This window comes from Papaver somniferum, chromosome 5, assembly GCF_003573695.1.
Source record: "Papaver somniferum cultivar HN1 chromosome 5, ASM357369v1, whole genome shotgun sequence".
Classification (NCBI taxonomy): domain Eukaryota; kingdom Viridiplantae; phylum Streptophyta; class Magnoliopsida; order Ranunculales; family Papaveraceae; genus Papaver; species Papaver somniferum.
The window spans coordinates 116937892-116962543 of NC_039362.1; the positions used below are offsets into that span (position 1 = coordinate 116937892).

General features: G+C 37.7%; 1 protein-coding gene across 1 annotated transcript; it reads left to right on the top strand.

Annotated features, from left to right (window-relative positions):
* The first annotated feature begins 4250 nt into the window (after window positions 1-4250).
* LOC113282490 (cell division cycle protein 48 homolog) lies at window positions 4251-8406 on the top strand. The gene is made up of 9 exons (XM_026531506.1): window positions 4251-4560; window positions 4897-5062; window positions 5135-5363; window positions 5467-6233; window positions 6319-6540; window positions 6667-6738; window positions 6933-7214; window positions 7365-7724; window positions 7859-8406. Exons 1-9 carry the CDS (start codon window positions 4502-4504, stop codon window positions 8165-8167), a joined length of 2466 nt encoding a protein of 821 aa, XP_026387291.1. The 5' UTR covers window positions 4251-4501; the 3' UTR covers window positions 8168-8406.
* The last annotated feature ends 16246 nt before the right edge of the window (window positions 8407-24652 follow it).

Genomic DNA, 24652 nt, shown 5'->3' on the forward strand with positions numbered 1-24652 from the left:
AAGAGAGTCTTAAATTGCAGAAATATGATTTCTTAGTTTGTTGAAGTTTGCCTTAGAGTGTAAATAAGAGGTATTTCTATCAATCTCAAGAGAATGATCTCCAGCTTTCTGCATATAATAATCTTTTTGCAGAACCAACCAATGTTGTAAGGATTTTGATAAGTCAGAAACTACTGGGTCGGTAATAGGCAGATTCAAGTCATTACAGTGCTGAAGTTCTTTCTGAATAGAAGATATTTGAGACTCAATATTTCCTACAGTTTTTTTCTTCCAAAGTTTAAGTTCATGCTTTGTAAACTTAAGTTTCGATGAAAGCTGAAATGAAGGAGAACCCACAAAATCTTGAGACGACCAACACTTGTTGATAACTTCAGAACAAGAGGCTATAGAGAACCAATATCTTTGAAGTCTAAAAGGGGTTTGTTTAGCTTCTAAATTAGAACTGGTAGAAATAAGAATTGGAGAATGATCTAATGCTACAGGTAACAAATGTTGAAGATGAGCTGACGAATATGAATTTAACCGATAAGTATTCACAAGTGCTCTATACAATATGACTGATGTATACTCATTACCATGGAGATGATTAGACCAAGTTGTAGAAGATTCTGAATACACCAAATGAATGAGACCTAATTGCTGAATAATTGTCCTAATCCATTTAGAATGTTGGTGAGAATAATTCTTAGAACTGTGATATTTAGAATATGACATGGTGAAATTCAAGTCTCCAAGAAGTACCCAAGGAAGATATACATATGAAAGCATGTCCAAAAGGTATTGCCACTGATTTTGATTCTCTTGAAGATTGTTGGATCCATACATACAAGTTAAAAGAAAATCTGTCTGATGGGTATGAGTATGAATGATGGCATGCACATCATGTCTAGTAGTATGCATTAATTCTAAATCTATGCCTTTTTTCCAAACAATAGAGATACCACCAGATAAACCAATCGAAAGTGCACACAAGAAATTAGGATAATTATATTGACGAAGAAAAAAATGCATTTTAGGATTTTGGGTTTTGGTTTCGGATAAAAATAAAATATCATGGTCATATTTACTAATGCCAAAATGAAGATAATCTCTAGTAGAGGGATTACCAAAGCCTTGGAAATTCCAAGATAATATTTTCATTTTGAAAAGAAAATGAAAGAAAACAGCAGACAAAGAATAAAACAGTAAAAAAATGAAAAGAAGATACATAAAGTTTTTGAAAGTAAAAATATGAATTACCTGTTGTTCAGCATTAGGATGGTTCTGATGATAGAACATGGTTCTAGCAGCAATGTCCCCAGTTGTAGAAGGCATAGCAGCAATCACTTGATGTTGACTTGTATCAGTATGAACCGAGTTATCTCGATCCTCGGTTATGACAACAATGTTTATCTGAGATCTCTTTCGACGAACAAAAGTTTTACTTCCTGAACTGGTACTAGCAACAGATTCTTGACGATGAGCATGAAGAATAACTCTATCAGCAGGGGCTATTGAAGAGTTAGATTGAGAATCTGTAGCTGAAAAGTATGAGATATGCATACCATCTAGAGGTCCAGGAAGATGCGAAGTGGATGTCTCTCTTAAGTTAGACCTTCGTTGATGACCATGCTGCAAGAATAAAGTAGCCATTTCTTCTGGATTTCTTTTAGGTGGAATAACTTGTTCAACTTCATCTGGACCAAAATGTCTCAAAGTATTTTCTATGTTCAGTCTTCGAGTCTTTCTATTATCTTACAAGTAAGTATCATGAGCTGGAACTTTGCAGTGAGGACAAAGTTTATAAGGTTGTTTTTCAAAGAAGAAGCCAACATATCTCGAAACTCCAGCAACATTAGCAACATAAATACTTGAAATCATAGGAGTCGTGACATTCATCATGATCAAGGCTCGAAATTTAGTAGACTTAGAAGGATGGATACCATCTGGTTTAACAACTAAAGTTTCTCCAACAATACTACCAAACAGCTTGAGTATATCTGGATAGGTAAATTCAGGAAGTAAATATTTATATTCAATCCATATAGGATAGGTATTGAAATTCAGTTTTTGTTACGGAAAAGTTGGATGCCAATCCCGCAGGACTATAAGATGACCATCAAAGTTCCATGATCCACCAAACAAAATAGCTTTTTTATCCTCAGTATTAGTAAATCTGATAGGAAATATATTTGGTTCCAAGGATCTTACCATGAGCTGCCACTGGATGTGACCAAATAAATTTAGCAGAACTCTCAGCTTCTTGCCATAACATGATACCAAGAGCATACAGTTTACCAGCAAGACATATTTTCCAGTCCTTAATAGCTTGAGAAAGAGCAGTAACATAATGAGTTAGAACTCTAGCTCTAGCAAGATAATCCTCTAAATTGATATCCTCTATTTGTGTAGAAATATTTTGAATATGATCAGACATGAAGGCAAAATTGAAGTGAAACAAAGAAGAGGATGTTCTAAGGTGAAGAAAATTTGTAAAAAAGATGCAGGTACTTAAAGAAGGATGCAAGTAGGTGTGTGTCATAGTAAAAGAAGATATTCTGATAAGAATTGGGTGTTGAAAACTGAAACTATGTAGAATAGCAACAGCTGTGAAAATAACAGGAGGTAATGTATAATGATGAAAGTTAAAGAACTTAAAACCAATCTAAGAGATCCAAACAGTAACTAAGAGAAATACCCTGATAATATCATAATAGTGATAGACCACTGCATACAAGAGAAGCCAACATAGATGTAACCAATGAAATATGAGCCAACTGAGGAGGGGGGACATTGCCGCAACCTCTGATGCTGACAACAAGTCTTCAAGTCTGTATAATACAAAAGAAAAAATAAATTTGCAACAGAAACAAAGTATATTAAATTCGAACGTGATGAATAGGTTAATATAACATTAAACAGAAGCAGGAAAACTGATAGATGCGAAATCATAAAAAGAAGGGAAAATTTTAAACAGATGCAGAAAAAGTTATGATCTAAAGGATAAGGATGAAAATTAGGGTTGAAAAAATAAAAAAATTGAGAAAAATTAAAGAGAAAACTACAAATCTAAGCAGCGGATAAAGATGGGGATGAAGTTTAAACTGGGAGATTTGAAAGAAAAACAAAGAAATCGATGGTGGGAAAAGGGTTGACTTTGGTTAACTTTTCTCTTGACTTATCGCTTGACTTTTTCACTTTCTTCGTCGTGTGTGATTTTACTATTTTAGGATAGTTGAATCCATAGGAGTTTTCAAAACCAAATCCTTGGAGCCCATAATATGATTTTATTTTTATGTTTTAAAAAATCAAAAATTTAATGAACGGTGAACAAAACCATCTCCACGTGGAATGCTTAATCCTATGCGGTCCAGCGGTACAACGTCACACTTTTTTTTTGAAGGAATGAGGGGCATCAAAGAGCTCCTAAGATTAATTTATTAGACTACCTCATTCAAATTAAGGTTTGAAGGATTACATCTAAGAGGTGGTAGATAGACACACCCTCTTGTTTCATCATTATACATTTGATACCAACAGAACAATTGTATAATGTAATTTGCGTTTTTTGAAATTACATAATACCAAATAACATGGAAGTGAGAAAAATGATGCTACAAGTGAGAAAAATTACATAGGTTTTAATCCTATAAGTGAGAAAAATGATGCTCCAAAGAATATCTTGATCATTCCCCATACCGGCTTGTGGATCCCCCTGAATTATCACATCAATAAGATTAAGATTTTTCTTCAATTGAAATTCCAAAACACATACCTTTGTCTCATCCTCCAGAGAAGAAGTTGTATCAAAATCAGTATGGTATCCCATTTGTTTTACCAAAAAATCCTCAATATTCTTCTTGAGAAACCAAAAAAGATTTCGTCAAACATGACACATATTCTCTATTCTTCCTTTCAATGATTTGGATAGATGAGGTTCTTGAGACAAGTTTTGAAGAAAAAATCTATTGTAACAATTCCATATGTTGTTTATATCACCAAATCCCATTAAAAAGCCCCAGGACTTATGATAAACCATTGCAAAAGCGTAATAGAAGAACATAAGGCATATAATAGCCATTGAAATTAAACAAAAACAAAAACAAAAACATAAACCTAATATTGCGTAGATGCAATATTTTTATTTGAAAAGAAAAGCAAACTAATTACTACTTCATAAATTTTTTTAGTAGATCTGAAATCTCATACCAAAACTGAGTAAATCTCGATTAAGGAGGAAAACCGGGGGAGAAAATTTAGGAGTTTTCTAGGAAAAACGGTTATGCTGGGCGGAAGAGAGAGGGGTTGTTGGTATTCAGCTACTTGTTTTAGGAACACAGTTAGAGAAAGAGAGAAACACACGCCAAGTACAGCGTCACACTGATGACGTAGCATCCCATTCCTGGTACTTAAAATGTTGACACGGCGGAGTAACCAAAGTTCCATTTTTTCGCTTGTTTCAAAACGAAATATCTTCTTCTGCCCTTTGTTAAACCCTAGAAAATAACCAGAATAATCCAATATGGCTGATCCGACTCCATCACTACCAGATCTCAACAAACCTTCTTCATCTTCTGATCCGTACGTATACTCTTTCAAACCATTTCTGTGTTTGTTTGTTTCTTTGTTGAATTTTCTCAAGTGATTTTAGATGTTTTCGTTAAAATTTGTCAGAAAGGAATGAGTTTTATGTATTTAGATGATGGCTAGTAAATTGTAGATTTAGAGTAATGGGTTTCGATTATTAAGTTGAAAAACCTAAGGTTTACACTAAAAGTTACTAGTAAGTTGTCTTTTTCTTCCTTGTTCATACATAGCATTAGGTTATACTAGTCTTATGTGATTGATCCTGAATAAAGTCCCGAACTCGAGTATAGGACTATTGGGGTTAATCGTGTTTTTTGTTTTGTATAACAGGGTAAGCCATAAGAAAGATTTTTCAACTGCTATTTTAGAACGTAAGAAATCTCCAAATCGACTTGTTGTTGATGAGGCAATAAATGATGATAACTCTGTGGTGGCGATGAACCCTGCAACAATGGAAAAACTTCAGCTTTTTCGTGGAGACACAGTTTTGATTAAGGTGAGTTTGTTTGTGTAGTAGAACAGTGGGGTTGCTTTTTTGAGGAAAATAACAATGTTTCTTGTGATACAGGGAAAAAAACGTAGAGATACAGTATGCATTGTTCTTGTTGATGAGCAGTGTGAGGAACCAAAAATCAGAATGAATAAGGTTGTGCGTGCTAATCTTAGGGTGCGGCTTGGGGATGTTGTGTCTGTTCATCAGTGTCCAGATGTTAAGTATGGAAAGCGTGTTCACATCCTTCCCATTGATGATACAATCGAGGGTGTGACTGGCAACTTATTTGATGCATACCTCAAGCGTAAGTTTTGGCAGGTTTTCATTTGTTTTTTCTTATATACCACCTTGATCTCCTTGTGATCCATCATGGCCATTTCCAACTATTTTAATTATTGTTTCGACAGCTTACTTCTTAGAATCTTATCGACCTGTACGAAAGGGTGACTTTTTCTTAGTTAGAGGGGGCATGCGAAGTGTGGAATTTAAAGTAATTGAGACAGAACCTGGTGAGTACTGCATTGTTGCACCAGATACAGAAATTTTCTGTGAAGGCGAACCTATTAAACGAGAAGATGAGGAGAAATTAAACGAAGTTGGCTATGACGATGTTGGGGGTGTCCGAAAGCAAATGGCTCAAATTCGGGAGCTTGTTGAACTACCTTTAAGGCACCCACAACTTTTCAAGTCCATCGGTGTGAAACCTCCAAAAGGTATACTGTTGTATGGTCCACCGGGGTCTGGGAAAACCTTGATTGCTAGGGCTGTGGCAAATGAAACTGGTGCGTTTTTCTTTTTGATAAATGGACCTGAAATCATGTCAAAGTTGGCTGGGGAGAGTGAATCAAATCTGAGGAAGGCTTTCGAGGAAGCTGAAAAGAATGCCCCCTCGATCATCTTCATTGATGAAATTGATAGCATTGCTCCAAAGAGAGAAAAGACACATGGTGAAGTGGAGAGGCGTATTGTGTCTCAGCTACTGACTTTGATGGATGGTCTTAAATCTCGAGCTCATGTGATCGTGATGGGAGCTACCAATAGGCCAAATAGCATTGACCCAGCTCTGAGGCGATTTGGCAGGTTTGATCGGGAGATTGACGTTGGTGTTCCAGATGAAGTTGGAAGATTGGAAGTTCTCCGGATACATACAAAGAATATGAAGCTTGCAGAAGATGTGAGTTTTGTCCATCTTGTGTTGGTCTATCTTATTTACTAATTAGATTAGAAGTTATGACATCTTTCTTCTGCCTGATTTGCAGGTTGATCTTGAAAAAGTTTCAAAGGACACCCATGGGTATGTCGGTGCTGATCTTGCTGCGCTTTGCACTGAAGCTGCTCTACAGTGCATCAGAGAGAAGATGGATGTCATTGATTTGGAAGATGAGACCATTGATGCTGAGATCCTTAATTCCATGTCTGTTACGAATGAACACTTCCAAACTGCGCTGGGCACGTCGAATCCGTCGGCCCTACGTGAAACGGTATGTCCTTCGTTATATAAACTTTCTTGATTTCTTTCTTCCTTCCTGTGTTGCAGTATATGTTGTTTGTTGCTTGGAGATAGTAGAAGTACTGATTGTGAGAGACTTTATACATGTATTTTTCAGGTTGTGGAAGTGCCTAACGTTTCATGGGAGGATATCGGTGGGTTGGAAAATGTTAAAAGAGAACTTCAGGAGGTATTTTGTCCGCTGTAGCTTTCCCTCCCTTTTATAGATAACCTCTTATTGACTTATCATGTCATTTTGACGATACTGATATTCACGAAGTACATAAGATTCTTTCTTCTTGTTGCCTCCGCATAAGTTTTTGTTTGTGACATTATGTTAAAAATGATCCATAATGCTATTCAACAAAATTTTTGACTTTGCAGACTGTCCAATACCCAGTGGAGCATCCTGAGAAGTTTGAGAAATTTGGAATGTCTCCATCTAAAGGTGTCCTATTCTATGGCCCTCCTGGATGTGGTAAAACACTTCTGGCCAAGGCAATCGCAAATGAGTGCCAAGCTAACTTCATAAGTATTAAAGGACCTGAGCTGCTTACAATGTGGTTTGGAGAGAGTGAGGCAAATGTGCGAGAGATATTTGATAAAGCACGGGGGTCTGCTCCATGTGTACTTTTCTTTGACGAACTCGATTCCATAGCAACTCAGGTATTATTAATTGAGTTCTTCCCTAGTTTTTATTCTTACACATTTTCCCCCCTTCTCCCCCATTGTCCTTAAATTAATGATTTACATGCTTATAACTTATGTTCACCATCTGTTTGGTAACAATTAGTTCTCTTTTGATTGTGATTTTAGCGTGGGAGTTCACAAGGAGATGCTGGTGGTGCTGGAGATAGGGTTTTGAACCAACTTTTGACAGAAATGGATGGCATGACGGCAAAGAAAACAGTTTTCATCATTGGGGCTACAAACAGACCAGATATTATTGACCCAGCGCTGCTCAGGCCTGGTCGACTAGACCAGTTGATTTACATTCCTCTTCCAGATGAAGCTTCCCGGCTTCAGATCTTCAAAGCTTGCTTGCGAAAATCACCCGTCGCTAGGGATGTTGATATTTCAGCTTTAGCACGTTATACCCAAGGTTTTAGTGGTGCTGATATCACTGAAATCTGTCAACGGGCCTGCAAATATGCAATCAGAGAAAATATTGAAAAGGTAACGTGCATACACAGCACAGCAAAAAGATATTATGGACATATGTTGTACTTCATGTAAATCTCCATGTTTGCTTATTAGGCAGCTAATTCTTACACTACATTTTTCATGTGTGCTTAATTACACTGGGACAGGACATTGAGAGGGAGAGGAAGAGAAGTGAAAATCCAGAAGCAATGGAAGAAGATGAGATTGATGAAGTTCCGGAGATCAAACCAGCACACTTTGAAGAATCCATGAAGTTTGCGCGCCGTAGTGTGAGTGACGCCGACATTCGGAAGTATCAGATGTTTGCACAAACACTTCAACAATCACGTGGTTTTGGGTCTGAATTCCGATTCTCTGATCGCCCTGATAATACCTCAGCAGCAGGCACTGGACCGTCTGATCCTTTTGCTATAGCTGCAGCCACCAATGTGGATGATGATGACCTTTATAGTTAGAATCTGAGTTTCCTCATTCTGATGCCATAATCTTAATACTAGTGAGTGTAGTTGGAACTTAGAACTTATTTATCTTGCTTTCTTGTTTAAATTCTGTAAGTTCCTATACAGAGATCCACTTGTGCAGTCTGTTCTGCTACTGAACGTTTAGGTATGGAAGAGACCTAAGACCACTCAACTATCAACTTAACTTTAACTTGTATAGCAGTTGCCAAAAATGAACGTCTTATTTCTCAATATTTTAGTAGGTGCATCTTGCATGTCGTCTTTTCGATATTATTTGATAGTTATCCTTGGGTTTAGTTGCGCTGCTTATTGAACTTATAGAGGAGTCAGATCCTCGATTCGTAATTGCGAATCCCTTATGCTCCATACTAATGGTGATTGTGCCTCTAGAGGAGTCTCTGGGAATGATTTTTTTATTTGTTTTGGAATCTGCACTTGATCCTACAATCAACAACCCCTCGAAATGAATTATGCATTAAATAGCTCAACCTGGTAATTTGCTTTGTTACCATTTCCGGAGAAGCTGGCTTTATGCTCATGCTTGTCTGCCTTTTTCTTCCCTAATAGCTTTTATATCGGGTCGAAAGTGGCTCAAATTAGAGCTGGCAAACGGGCATGCCGGGGCTGGCTTGTTACGGGTTACACGGATTCGGGTTAACACGGGCCAAAACCTGCGGGTTGATATTCTTTACGGGTGGTCATTTCTTCAACCCGCGCCCGTAGCGGGTAAAGCTTGCGGGTTCACGGGTTAGCTGGTTTCTGCTTAGTCAACGGACGAATTGACAGAGTTTCCTCTGATTTCTGGATTATTTCCGACCACATTCAGGCCATCAAAAACTCCTTCTCTGCAACCTAACATTCATCTAATTCATTTGACATTTCCATTCAATTCAATCAACAGATTACAGATTCAACAGTCAGTGACTCGGTGTCGCACCGAAATTTAAAAACTTAATGGAAGGATCAAGAAAATTGCAAAACTTAACAATAATTTGACACTAGTTTTGCATCATGAGAGGAACACAGACTCACAGAGTCACAGATACACAGTATACTAATCATTGTAGTTTAGTACTCATGATCAGTTCATGATATCTTCAAAAATGAAAAAAAAAACCTTCGAAACCGTAGTAATACCATTGTTTGTAGTTTTGTACTTTGTATCACCAAGTGCAACAATAAAGATATTAATAACCACATCCTGCACAAAATGTATATTATGGTTAATCAAAAAAAAGTGATAATTGTCCAAAAAACATCTCCAATCTCTTTTTTATACAAAATTTGGAGACACTGCGATAACTGTTTGTCCAAAAAAATTCTCATTTTCCATGTCTATCTTTGAGTAGCTCCAACTATTCAATATAAATCTGTAATTTCAAGCAAAAATAAATCAAACAAAAGAAAATATTCAAGTAAAAAACATGGAATTTGCATAATTACCCCGCTTTATATTGAAGAAGTACGCATACTAATTAGACGCATAAGAACTTACTTCCCCATCCTCCTCTGCCCTATCCTCCACTGCACCAAGTTCAAATCCTAATACATCTTCTCCAATAATCCCATTGTCTTCATCCATATCTTCTTTTCCTACATGGATAAAAACAATCAAAGTTATATATGAAATTTACACATTCAACTAAATGAAGTATTACTGAATTACGCGGCACCACTTAGGCACACTTACCAACTCCATGTTTCCAATCACGAGTTGTTATCAACGCCTCAACATTTTCAGGTAATAAAGAACTGCGAAACCGATCAATTACCCTTCCACCAATGCTGAATGCAGATTCCGAAGCGACGGTTGAAATAGGAATTGACAAAATATCCCCTGCCATTCTTGAAAGTACTGGAAATCGTTGTTCCTGGGCTTTCCAATACATTAGGATATCGAGCGGTTGATTAAAAAATCCATATTTCTCGTTAAGATATTGATCCAACTCTGACAAGTCAGATTGCAGATCACCACCACTTTCCTGTGCTGCAGCATATTCCTGCATGAAACAAGCAATAAGTGAGTGCAAGGACCAGTTATCTTCTATGAGGACATATAATATAACTTCATAAACGCACTTTGTTTGGTTAAAACACAAAATAATACAAGACCACATGCACTGAAATAAGTAAGCTTTAAAATTACCTGGATCCATTCACTTCCTTGATGGGCAGAATTCGCACCAATTTGAATACCAAAATTCTGAGTTTCACTACCAGAAGCTCTTGACAAGGTGTAATACTCATTATAAATTTTTTTCATATCTTCACGCACATCAACAACTTTACTTTCTAATTGTCTTACATCAGGATACAACTTGGAGTAAGCAAAGTTTAGATACTTCAGTTTCAATCTAGGATCTAACACAAGTGTCATAGCCAATATAGGACTTAAGTTCTCCCAATAACTGTTAAACTTTTGTTGAATCTCTTTCACCATGTCCCTAATGAATTCAATTTCATTTGTGCTTTCTTTTTTTAATAACACCTGAACTTGATAAACTCCTTCAAAATATAGATTGGAGGTAGGATACTTACTACCAGAAAAAAAAGTTGTGAGATCATAAAACGTCTTGAGAAACTTTGTGACCACTTCAATTTGATCCCATTCTTCGTCAGTTGGGAAGTATTTATAGTCTGAATCCACCTCCTTCAAGTGAGTGAAAACACTTCTATACACAAGACAACTGTCTAACATAAGATAAGTTGAATTCCATCTGTATAAAAAAAAAGTAACAAACATTCAATAAGTATATTATAAACAATAATAACTGTATAACAAAATAAAAGTGGAAACCCACCTTGTCTTAACATCTTGACGAATACCCCTTCTTACTGCAGACATTCCTAAAGTATCAACAATGTCCAAGAATTTTTGTTTCCTTACTTGGGACTTTTTAAGCGACTTCACTGACTTTCTTAACTTAAGCACAACTGGATCAATCTTCACAAGTCCATCTTTTACAATAAGAGCTAAGATGTGAGCACAACAACGCACATGAAAGTATCTTCCCTTGTTAAACAGGATCTTCTTTGCAACAAGTCTACTCTGCATAATTCTAGCACAAGCTCCGTTATTTGCAGCATTATCCAAGGTGATGTTGGATACTTTTTCTTCAATTCCCCAATCTTCTATCATTGAAAATAGCTTGGCAGAAAGGTTTTCACCTGTATGAGGTAGTGGAACGCAAAAGTTAAACTCCCAATTAAGTACTTCAGTTCACATGCATGAGGTGGTGGAAGATCTCAAAACTCAAGTAAAATATCACATGCACATAAAATAAAAGATCTGAACACTCAAGTAAGTGCTTCACCTGTATGAGGTGGTGGAAGTTCACAAAAATTCAGTAGATACTTCTTTAATTCTCAATTTTGATCAAGAAAGTGGACAGTTAAGCTTATATACCCTGTAGTCGTAACAGAGGTCCACATGTCTGATGTTAGACACATCCTACCTGTAAGGATTACACATACATATCAACACATCTTATCATAATCAATTACACATACATAAAAGTATAAAACAAAACATATGGTGTGGGTCAGTAGGATTTGAAATTTTGAATCGTACCTGGAGCAAGTTTCAATATGTTTCGAATTACTTCTTTTCGTGCATTATGTTTTTTGAAAATATCGGCTTTCCCAGTATTCCTTGCTATTGGTTTAACATCCTCATTTAGATAAGCACATATGTCCCTAAATTCTTTCCACTCCACCAAAGCCAATGGGACATTTCTTGCAATGAGTAATTCTGAAATAAGATCCCGAAACTTCATCTGATCAATTTTGCGTACGCGGGAAGACAACTGGCCATTCTTTGCAGATAAAATCATTTGCCCTATGTCCTGAGAATGACGCTCACGGCACTTATGCCTTTTCATAGATGAGGTTTCACCTTTCTGGCTATCATATTTATATCCCACTTTACAAGCCTTGCACACTCCCTTCTTTGATCCATCTTTATATTTAATGAGATCAAAATATTCCCAAACATCAGATCTAAGTTTATGTTCCTTTTCACCTGAAACTGGTGCAGGTGCACAATCAACAGTTGTAGAGCCATTCAAAGGATCTACCATCTCAACATCATCATCCTCACCGTCACTACTCATAACATCGTTATAATGAGTTTGTTCTTGTACACTTGACATCCTGGAATCTGGATGGAGCCACAAAGAATAGGTCAAAGACACAAAAATCAGTACATTACTTACTAGTTACTATCATGGTTCAATAACAAAACACTCAAAGAATTCAAACCAATAAGGGAAAATAACTTGGACAAGAAAAGAAAACAAAATCCATCAGATTGTTACTACTGTCTACTATCATGGTTCATGGACTAACATCAGCAATTGACTTGCAAAATGACTCAATCATCAACTTTGGTCATTGAGCAGTGAAAGTTTGAAACATAACCAATCTAGAGAAATTATCAGACATGACATGAATTACATAAACACAGTACACATAAGAACTAAAGAAGATAGGATTAGAAGATTACCTGTCCTCAACTCTGAATCTTCCACAACAAGATGAAGAATTAGCAGAGATTATTAACAAAACCCCAATTCCAGAATCTGAAAAAACTCAAACTAATCGAATCACTATCTGCAGAAGTTAAGATGGAGAAGAAGACTCGTTTTTTTGAAGATTAAAATCAATTTGAAATCACACTTACCCAGGAGTTCGGTGATTGTGAAGATTCAAGTCAAGTCTTTCAAGATCGATTTCGACATTCAACTAATCAGTGAATTGCGGATCTGCAGCTGCCGCTGCGGACGGAGAAGAAGAAAGAAGTAGAAAGCAGAGAAGATAACTAAGCTAGGGTTTTTTATGTTTTATACCCAGACACTTATACAAATTGAGAGGAACACGCGGCATAAATGGAACTGCGGGTATACGGGTTATATCCGCGGATTTACGGGACGGGCCGGGTTTATCCGTTCTCACACAAACCGGCATTTCTCCAACCCTAACCCGGTTTGTTAAGACAACCAGCCAATCCGGGTACGAATTTTCACGGACCCGGTCGGATTTATCCGCGAGTTTTGGCTGGTTTGCCACCTCTAGCTCAAATGATGGAACTTTATCACAACTTTTATACTTTACATAGTGGGGGTTGAACCAAGTAACAATATAATCTGCAAAGAAGAGCAATGAAAAACAGTGATGTTGGAACTTGGGAAATAAATCTTTGTCAATTTTTCTTCTTAGCTTTTAGCCTGCAAAGGTAGGAAACCACTCGAACACTGATGTGTAATGGACCCTAAGGGTCCTAACTTCTCGATCATATCCTGAATCTTGTCTGTTCTAGCGAGCCTATATCTTGAATATGTGGGGGATGGATAGGCTTGGTATGGCGATACATTGTTGCTGTGTACATCTACACGTCCCTGATCCATACGAAAAAAGAACCAATAAGATATTATTTGAATGGATAAAATGAACGGTAATTGGCCTAAAAAAAGACGACTTACATTCATTGTGTATTTTTATGGTAAAAATTTGCGGAATTTATACAGGAGGTTATCCAATTCCATGCAGGTTATCATGTAAAACAATATTTTTCCCACCATTAGATCCACTAAATTGGTAAGCCTTTGCAGCAATCTTGGATTCTAACACCTCTATTTGCGAAATGCGAACGTAGAAAGTCATGCAGATGAAAAAGGAAAACGTCCCCGTACCGGGGACATTTTCATATTTGTCTCACTTACATCACCTGAAATCTAGAAATGCTTCAATACAGGGCGTCTGTCTACTTGGGCACCGGTGGCTTGTACTCATCGGATTACCCCATCACCCAAATTTAAGAAAATTTGAATCAGATCATGTGACAGTGAACCCAGAGCTTAATTACATCCTAGAAAAAGATGTGCATTAATTTACTTTTAGTTATTGATAATTAATGTGTGCAACCGCGACATGTTGAATCGTGGGGCTTGATTTAATTTCTCATGGTGTAAACAGCCAACACCTTACCTGAATTTCAAATTTAAAACTAGAATATAATCCCTTCACCTTAATTTATGAAGACATTATTAGGTTTTGTTATGATCCCCAAAGACTATGAGAAAATCACGCCTACGCTAATCATTATTATTAAGGACTTATATCACCAGTTTTTATAAAATTAGTGTATGAGCTTGTTTTACCAACTGCAGTATGATTTTATATCCATTTAATCAATATTCTTGATTTTAAATCTTAAGAAAAAACATCAATTATTTTACATTGCGTGTCAAACAATCAATCTTTATACTACAGTAGTGTCCGGTGTGTCACCCAGTGGCCAGGATACATTCGGATTTCCAACTATTGGCTGTGATCTGCCCTCCCTTCCTCGAATAACGTACTGAATTTAGTAAATCCAATGGCTCTCCATTCCTCACGTCCCACGCTAGGTTTCATAAACTGGGTTTTCCATATAACGGCACGCCATTCTTTTTTCAACGTCAAATTGATATTTCAATCGACATGGCCTTTCGATTTTCTCTTAATGTTCCGATGAATGGCAAACTCATGTATTCCAAGTAAATCCAAGTAAATTATTTCTTTTGCCTTCCCTTTTCAGTAACGGGTCAGAAACCTAAGATGCCTCTCCATTTTCTCCGTTCTCTCATGTTGGAAATATTGACAACAATCGAAAAAATACTGTGAAAAATACTTAGCTCGAACCAATGGTTGATTTCTGATGCAGCAGCAAATTGTCGTAGAATAGTAGAGGCACGTATGATATACGCTATCCTAAAGACAATATTCGCCGGCTACTCCTCTTGTAGAGAGATGTTATAGCCCTATCGACGAGATACCTCCAGGATACAACTATCGTTAGCGTTCCTCACTGTAGCATACAAGAGAACACCCTTAGAACTTGGCAGCAATGATTAACAAAACTTAAAACAGAGAAAACTGGGTAGTAACTGTTTACAGAAAACAAAGGAGCAGAAGAAGAGATGTTTCTCTGTTGTATGTAATTGAGCTGAAAACTCCTCTCTTATATAGTGTTCAAGAAAAATTTGGACGTTACAAATAATGGAATAAGATTCCCATGCGTATGACAAAAGAGGGACAAAGATTCTCACTTTGTAAAGTGAAAGTTTTTGTCTGACTAGAAGACTGTGTAAAGTGAAAGCTGCTGACTAGAAGACTGTGTAAAGTGAAAGTTTTTGTCTGTCCAAGAGAAGCATGCGAACAGAAAACAGTGTATGCTTTTGTCAGTCAACAAAGAAACACACGTGGCGGACAAATCAGTCAACAAAGAAGCACGCGTGTCAGACACATAATACAAGAGAAGATTCTTTTACATGTATGGGAAAAAAAACCCGTTGTAGATGGGGAAAAAAGATTTGCTGGTTTTTAAGGAATTGAGAAGACCGTACGGAGGAGACTCCTCGAACCGAGCGAAATGTTAAACCTCACACAGATGCACCGCTGCAAAGGGGGTGCTTTAGATTCGAGAAATCAATCTGTAGTACTCTGGCCTAAATCAAGACAATGACCGTTTCAGAGTAAATTCGGTCATAAGAGAGGATGAGTTGATATGTAGGAGGGAAGCTGACAAATGTGTGGAATCAATGGTAATCAAAGATTGTGGGTGTGTGAATTCCGAATACGATAAGCTCTGAGTGATTGAAATTGCTCAATTGAGAGTAGTTGCTCAATTGATGAGTTGATGATCTCGTGTTGTCGATGAGACGTGAGATTGATGATACTGATGATGCTGATGATTCAATCATGATTCAGAGACTTATTTATATTGCTGGAATTTTAGACACCATGACCCCATGAAGTGTGACAGTTGATGGAATCAAGGAGTGGGGAAGTGGAGATCGTGTTTGAAACCAGTTGCTCAACGTGTGGAGACTTGGTCGATTTTCCACCCACTACCTCGTGAATTCCTTCAACTGATTGCACGACTTGCTCACATTCCATCGTGTGTTTGAACACACGTGTCGTAGACCGCCAGACCAAAACCGTAAGTGATATCCCCCCAAGTGACACGATTGACGTCTCGTGGTTTGTTAGTCAATTGATGACTTCGTGGTTTGATGGGACGATGAGTCCATGTAGTCGTTGAGTTGAACATGATGTTCTGAAACTCATGAATTGAACATGTCATGAGACAGAGGTATAGTTTTTACGATGAAGTGAGCAAGTATTGCTCATTCGATGGATCGTTGAATATTAATTGTTGAACCAATATTGAGCAAATATTCCTCATCTGAGCAAGTGCTGCTCATGTGATGAATTGTTGAATATTTGATCGTCTGAGCATGTGCTGCTCATCTGATGGATTATTGGCAGCGTACCAAAAATATTAATTAGAATACTGGTCGTTGAACTGAGCGTAATTAATAAAATTAATGACCATGAGGCCGTCGTAAAATTATTAAGGTTGGAATCTGGAATGATGATCTTGGATTCAGAAACCCTAATTTGATCAATTGATGATCAATTCATAGTTCGTCAGAATTTCAACCATGGGACGAAGGAGGGAGCGACTACAAGGGACTGTGGATCAACCATGTAGTGTCCATATGCTCACGTGAGCAAATACAAAGAAATCCTGAAGAGTTGACGATAATTTTTTAATATTTTTTAGGTATTTTTGATGATTTGGGGGAATTTTTCCTAATTTGAGAGAAATACCATGAAATCAAGGAATTTGATGAATTCAAGGAAAACTAATAATAAAATAATAAAACAAAGGGGCGTGTGGGACCGGCTAGGGCATAGCCGGCCGGCCAAGGCCCGGTCCCACAAGTTTTCATAATTTATTTTATTTTATTATTATTTGATGATTTGTGCAAAAATACCATGAAATCAAGGAGTTTTTTCATGAAATTAGAGAAATAATAATAATAATAATAATAATAATAATAATAATAATAACGGGCCCCTAGCTCAGCTGGTCATCCCCGTTCCCCAAAGTTTAATGCGCTCCAGGAGGTCACAGGTTCGAGTCCCCAATGGCGTAATATTGCAGGAATTAACATGAAAGGTAGTGTTAGTTTTCCCCCCTTGTGACACAATCTCAGCCCCCCCTCCCGCCGTTTCGGCTCCCTTGGCTAGGTTACCCATGAGGTTCGCTGGTAGATTAGCATAACAACCTGTTCAATTAATGTAATAGTATGTCGTTGGATCTTAGCTTGTTAGGCTTCCAAGTAGTTTCATGTAATAATATCCATCCAATAATATAATAAAATTTAAAAAATAATAATAATAATAATAATAATAAAATAATAAGGAACCGTGGGGTGTGGGGCCGGTTAGGACCAAGGCATGACCGGTTGGCCAATGGTCACGCCCCACACTCCTTTCCTTAATTTTATATAATTTTTTATGGTTTTATGGAAGTACCATGAAACTGAGGAGTTTCCTCGAGACGAAGGAGATTTGATAAAATGAGAGAATTTTCATCAAATCATGGAAAATAATAAAAATGCATTAAAAATATAAAACTGGCGTGGAATTGACCACGACACGGTCGGTCTCGTGTGTCCGTGCTCCCAGCACCCTGGTCAATATTTTTAATTATTTATTATTTTCTTCTCTATTTTGCATAGGTTCATCGTTTCGTTGTATTTTTGAAATACTCGTTCGTGCGGTGACTGTTAGTGTATCATCGTTGAATACACCTTCACCATTTGAATCGGGGCTTACTTAGAGGTAGCTCAGACGCCCGGTTGTTGATTATTTATTACTAATTGTGGAATTTAGTGGAGAATAATTCACAAAACTGAGTAATAAAATGTTTATTATTAATTCATAGGATCAGCTGAGGATTCGACTACGAATTCAGAATAATAGAGTGAGCATTACCATTCCATGGGATCGGAGATTCGACCATAGAATCAGAGTAATTAAGGTTTATGTATTACCATTTATGAGACCAGTTGTGGATTCGATCATGAAATCAGAGTAATAAGATAATATAGTTATTGCTATTCTATGAGATCAAGCTGTGGATTCGATCATAGAATCAAAACAATTGTTATTGTCATTCCATGGAACCAGTCGTGGATTCGACCATGGAATATGAGCGATTGTAATTAGGAATAATTAACTTTGTGGCTCTATACTAGCAGAGCAAGCTGTCTAGGAGCATTAATTATCCTGATACGAGCTTGCCGGTAAGTCATATCCTTTATATAGTCAGGGTAAACTTGTTGTTTGTTCCTGAAGACGTTATCGCTCTATACTAGCAGAGCAAGCTGTCTAGGAGCCTTCCATCTCGTGATGTTATATAGAAATAATCACTTAAAGTATTCAGTATTCATGAGATATGTCGTTGTCCAGTCGTGAGACTACATATCTACATGTACTCTGAGAGAAAGTACTCTCCGTTGAGAATTCGATGAGAGACCCGTGTCTCGATACTCACGTCTGATTGTTGAATCAGAACTTCGTATAATTATGAGTTTACGAATTTAGACTTTGTCGAAAATCCACCATCTACATTAAGTCCCCTGCTTACTGAGGAAAGCTGTGTTCCTCAGTCAGCATTAAATTGTGATTTTCCGGCCATAAATAATAATACCAGTAATTGAACTTAGTCGTAAGTTGAGACGTTACCGGATTTAAAGAGCATGAGCAAACCATGACTTGATGAAGGCTTCAATGTCATGATTTGAGCATCTTTTGATGAACATAAATTGGTGTTGAACCGCTGGTTTGGACGACGAGTCCGTGGTCGGTTAGGATTCGCGGGTCGGGCCCAATAAGGAAATCCTTAGAAAATTAGGTTTTGGAAATAAAATTGATATAAAAGGGATTAATCCTTTTTTTTTCTCATGACCAGCTCTCCATCATCTCTGCACCTTCACCCCAGCAGGAGAAGATTCTCGCCGCCGCCGGACCACCACCTGCCGCCGCCGTCGGCCAATTTCCGGTCGGCGCTCCCATGTACGTTTTTTTTTTGTTTGCTGATGTTTATGATCCTCATGAGTTGTTCATGCTTTGATCATGATGAAGTTATATACATGTGTGTATATTAGTGTGATTTTTATGAAAAAACCTTCGTTTTTAAAAACGTATTTTCGTTCAATCGTTAGTTTTGAAAATTGACTATAATCCCTGATTTAAGAGAGGATTTTTTTTATATATGAACCTAGGTCCATTGATAAAACTTAGTTTATGAGTTTTCATGTGTACCAAGGTTTTATCATAAAAGAAGTGAATTTTCATGAAATCGGAATAATCCTTCGTTTTAAAGACAAATAACGATGATACGAAGGAAAATATGTATGATGAACTTGTGTCCAGTGATAAAATTTTGCTTATGAGATTTCATGTAAATACAAAACTTTATCATATGTATGAGATGTGAGCTTTCACAATATTTTTTGAAATAAACCTTCGTTTTAAAGACAAATAACGACGATACGAAGGAAAATTAATTTTTTTATATATATATGTAGCCGTGACATATATTGTGTAAAATATGATGGTATATTTTATTTGCATGAATTTGTTTTCATTAGATAAAATTCTTGAGAATTTATGTAAGCAATGTTGCATTAATTGCTGTTTTTTCGAAAAATCAGAAACGTGGGTTTTGAGGAACCTTCGAAGATAGACAATATATTTATGATGAAATATTTTATTGTTATGAACTTCATAGGTCAGTTGTGTGAATGTTCACATTATGAAAATTGTGTTCGTGATTTTATGAAAAATCAGTTTCGAAATTAATAAAGCTTCGTTCGTTTTTTGCAGTTTTCGAAGAGACGAACGATTTTGAGGTGTTAACTCTAGCATTACTATCACTATTGTTAGTGGAAGTATAAAATGTAAGAGTTAAGAGTTACCATTTTTTGCTGATGTTGGTTTGTTTACACGGTAGTAATCTTTGATCTTCCGGTTCCAGAAAATGTCGACCAACAATAACAGCAATTACGATTACTGGTATTCCTCTTCTTCCTCTGGCTCTTCTGATGAGGATTCCGACGCTCCTGTAGCGAAATCAAAGGCTAGGGTTACCCAGGAAGGGGCGAAGCCTAATGTTCCTTTGGGTGAGCGAAGAGTCTCTTTTGCTGAACTCGAAAAGAAAAGAGAGCTGAAGACAAAAATGAGGATGCCCGTCAACGTGAAAAAGATCGCACCCGACGTAAGACAGAGGGTTGAGGAGAAGCGTCAATTCTTGGATGGGGTGCCTTATGATTCTGATGCTGATGCTTCTGAAGGAGAGATCACATGGGAACCATCCGAGGGTTACATTAAGCCTGATCGATATGAAAGAGAACATCAGAGGACGATGAAGAAAATTGAAGCTGAAGCTGCAGCAGAAGATAGCTCGGATTCAGATGATGATGTTATCTTCCGTCCACCGGACTTCAGCAATGATTCTGACAGTGACTCTGAAGAAGATGATTCCGAGAAGGACAGTGATGATGAAGCTGACAATTCGGATGAGTGTGACGAGTAGTTTTACTTCCATTTTCTTTAGACGTTAGAGCATTCCCTTTTAGTCTTCATAGTGGATATCTTTCTTTTAACTGTTTAAACGACTTTACTTCAATTAGACTTTTCTTCTGAATGATGAACATTTTGTTAACGTCGATTTCTTCGAATCCATGACATGGACCAATGTCCATATATCCAAATTCATCATGACTTGTCGATTTTCATGAGAAGTAACACACAGCCGAGAATTCATGACGTGTACAAGGCCGCGTGGCCTATCCTTTGACCCGTGATGTTCAGTCCCCAGTGTGTTATTTTCCTCCGCGTCTTCGGTATCGATCTTTTAAGCCTAGGGTTCCAGTGAAACTTGTAACTGAGTTGACCATATGACTATCGCCTGATATATATATATATATCTTCAAGACTCCAAATCTATGATCCACGCAGATATTTCTTACATTCCTGAGTCAGTTTCATCGTGCAGAGAAGTTTTGATCCTACCCTCTTGTCGTCATGTCGAGCAATAGCATTTCTTCTCAAGATGATGTTCAGTCGAAGCGTGAAATAGCAACGTCTATCTCAGTAAGTTGTACACTTCTTCTTCTTCCCCTTTTTTGTCTTTGTTCAATCGAGATTGTTGATCACAAGAGAATGATTTGTCGTAGGACTGTAAGAAGAATGCTACTCCTCATAATGCAAGGCCTAAGCGGACTGTTAGAGCTCCTGCCCGGGATGGATCGGCTCGTGCTGAAGCTGGATCATCCGTAAGTAAACCTATGACTCTTGAGATTGTACTGAGTCCCGGGATTAACACTCCTTCGTTTCATCGTAGGCGGATGTCCGTGCCGTCGTCGATGCTAGACGACGAAAGAGTGGAAAGTCCGTGACCGTGGTTGAGGTTGAGGAAAGCAGTAACCAGGCATGTGAAGATTCTGTAGGATCCGTGGAGACCGGAGACGGTGTCCATGCTCGTGAATACCCAACCGCTGGACTTTTATTCGAAGCCCCATTGATTAATACCTTCCCAGATAATGAAATGGTCGGCAGATTCGTGGTTCCCAAATGTCATGCGTCTCTGTACACCAAGATCTGGAAGAAGTATGGTCACATTGCTACCACAGAAGTGTGGAAAGGTTTTCTTCCAACCCTTTTAACCACGGTAGCGGGGCTATTGTCGATCATCGAGGAAATGAATTAGATGCACTTGCGAGACGTCAAAAACCATGAACTGCACCAATGGGATGAAATGATCTCGAATTGTGAGGTATTGCGATTCAATGTAAGCTGTCTCCGTCGTCGTCTTGAGATAATCAAGGTTCATAAGGCGGCAGAGGCTGCTGATGCAATTTCCATGAATGCAGCTTTACTGGATGAGGAGAGGATACTGGCTCTGGAGTCGGCAAGGGTTGAGAAAGCGGTCGAAGACTTGAAGGCAAAGACCAAGATTTTTCAGAAGAAGCTTGACGAGGCTTCTTACAGGGATTATCCGTTGCTGGATGGTTTGCTTTGAGTGAGCATTTGTGGTTGTTGTTTTTTGAGTAAATCTGAGTTTCTAGTTAGGTGAAATAGTTGATCATGGTATGAATGAATTTTGCTCATTTTTGAAATGTTTAATGAACAAAGGAGCATTCGCATGCTCTTTGGAGGAATGAAATTACATTTTTGAAAATGCTTGAAATGATAAAGAGGTAGTTTGTTTCATGGATCAGGCATAATAAGCTTTGAGCCATTTGCCATTGATGATGTTTCCTTCCTTTCCTCCATTGATTGCTAAAATTTTGTAGTATCCGCTAGACACTGCTTTGATAACAACATATGGCCCTTCCCATTTAGGAGAGAACTTAGGAGCGGACATGTCTTGTTGAATGTGCTTTGCCGTCTTTAATACCAAATCTCCTACTTGAAATGTTCGAGGTCTTACCATTTTGTTGTAGGCTCTGGAGATCCTATGTTTGTAGGCTTCCACATATTTTTCCACCTTGGTTCTCCTTGATTCCAGCATATCTAGCTCAGCGATTCTTGATCTGGAGATTTCGCTCATCCCATTGTACACCACTGGATGCTGCAGTCCTGGCTGAGGGAACTTTGATTTCTGCTGGAAGTATGGCGTCGGCTCCATAGACAAGGGAATATGAAGAAGTACCGATCGAGATCCTTGGTGCAGTTCTGTAAGCCCATAGAGCCATGGGTAATTTCTCATGCCATGATCCAGGATTGTCATGAATCGTCCGACTGATAATCCTGACCAAAGTCTTGTTGGTACTTTCTGCTTGATGATAGGCACATTTTTGTGTCTTGTAATCTAAATTGTACATATTATTAGTGCTCGATTTTATATTTATTATGGCTTTTTATGTCCCTGTAGGTATTTTTGGAGAAATAAGCTTTTGCGGCGAAATTGGCTAAAAAAGTGATGTTTGCGCTCGTGGGAGAAAATTACTATTCGGACTCTCAGTTTGGATAAGGGGCACTTTAATTACTAAGGGGCACTCTACTGATAAGGGGTACCCTCTTTACTATTTGTTGCCGCATGCTATTTACACCCCATCACAGGATAAGGGGCACTCCATCTTCACGGTTTAAAAACAGAAAAAATGGCGGGAAAGTCACGTTTAAAAGCTGCTCACCTGCGAACTTCTGGATTGGATTTTGGACGTGATTTTGATAGATTCAATTACTAAATTTGATTGGTCTAGACTTGTATGAGATGAGCAGAGTGAGCATGGGTTTTGAAGAAACAAAATTGGGCTGGATCATCTATATGAAGTTACACAGGGAGAAGAATAATTGTCACCTGCGAACTTTTCTGCTTTGATTCTGCACGAGATTTTCTTGTAGTTTTTCACGGGTATGGATTGGGTTTGGCCTGTTAACATACAACAAGATTTGTGGTTGCTTCGAAATCGAGAAAAGGAAGGTTCCCACATGGTTATCTTAAAACAGGGAACTAAGTTATTACCGGGTTTGTTTGGGATTGTCTATGGAAAGTACGTGTGTAGAAAGGAAATATATCTGTTCGGGATTTGGTTTTATCAAGTTAGGGAAGTTTTGGAAGTTTGAAACAACTCAGTCGACGCGTGAATAAGGTAGCAGTGAGATTTTCCCGTGACTTGGCTTGGAAGGAAAGAAGAGATTTCGAAGAGATTTTGGAGAGATTAAACCGGCCTGTGGCATATAAATAGATTGCTGGGAGGTCGAACAAGGGTTATGCAAGTTTAGAGGGAGTTTGGGGAAGTTTTTGTGTCGCTGCAGAGCCGAAACTCAAGCTGCAGGAGGAGTTGCAGCAGCAGCAGGAAGAAAACGAAGCTGAAGAACATACAGCTGTGCAGGACAGTCGTTCATAGGGTCTTAAATTTCAAATCCTGTAACAGTCCATTAGTAACAATTATGTTCAGTTTGCAACAATTCCTTGTAACACTCGATCTGTAACAATTATAACTGTTACGATTAAGCTACTTTCATTCTTTTCTCACATACCTTCAATAAAAACACCTTTTGAGCCATGAGATATTATTTTGAGCGTGTTTTCACCATCAAGAGCTAAACCCCTTAGACGAGGCGACGGAGGAAGCCATTGTTCCATGAAAAGTGGTATATTTCTATTTTAATTAATTCTTGCAATTTCTTTTATGATTATTTGCATGGAACCAATATTGGAAAATTGATTTTTATTGAATGATTGTGATCCGTTTTGATGGAGCATGCTTAGTTTAAGACTTTTTATGTTTCATGCTTGATGTATACAATTGTTACTTCAAAAATCTACTAAAGGCAATATATTAGAATCACTTTAAACGCAAAGAATTGCATGAATATTGATTAGATTAAATCACTTAATTGGTCAATGGTGGAATCCTGAGTCTCGGTACTTTTTATAATCTTGATAACAACTTTATCTTGAGTTTTTATTTAAGTCTAAAACAAATCTCCACAAGTAGTGAACGACAACTTTACTACCACTTTCTACAACAACATAAAAACCACATCAATTTTTGGCGCCGCCGACGCGGACTTGTATTTAGATTTGTTTTAGGTTTTTTTTTATTTTTATTATTTTTTGTTCTTTTT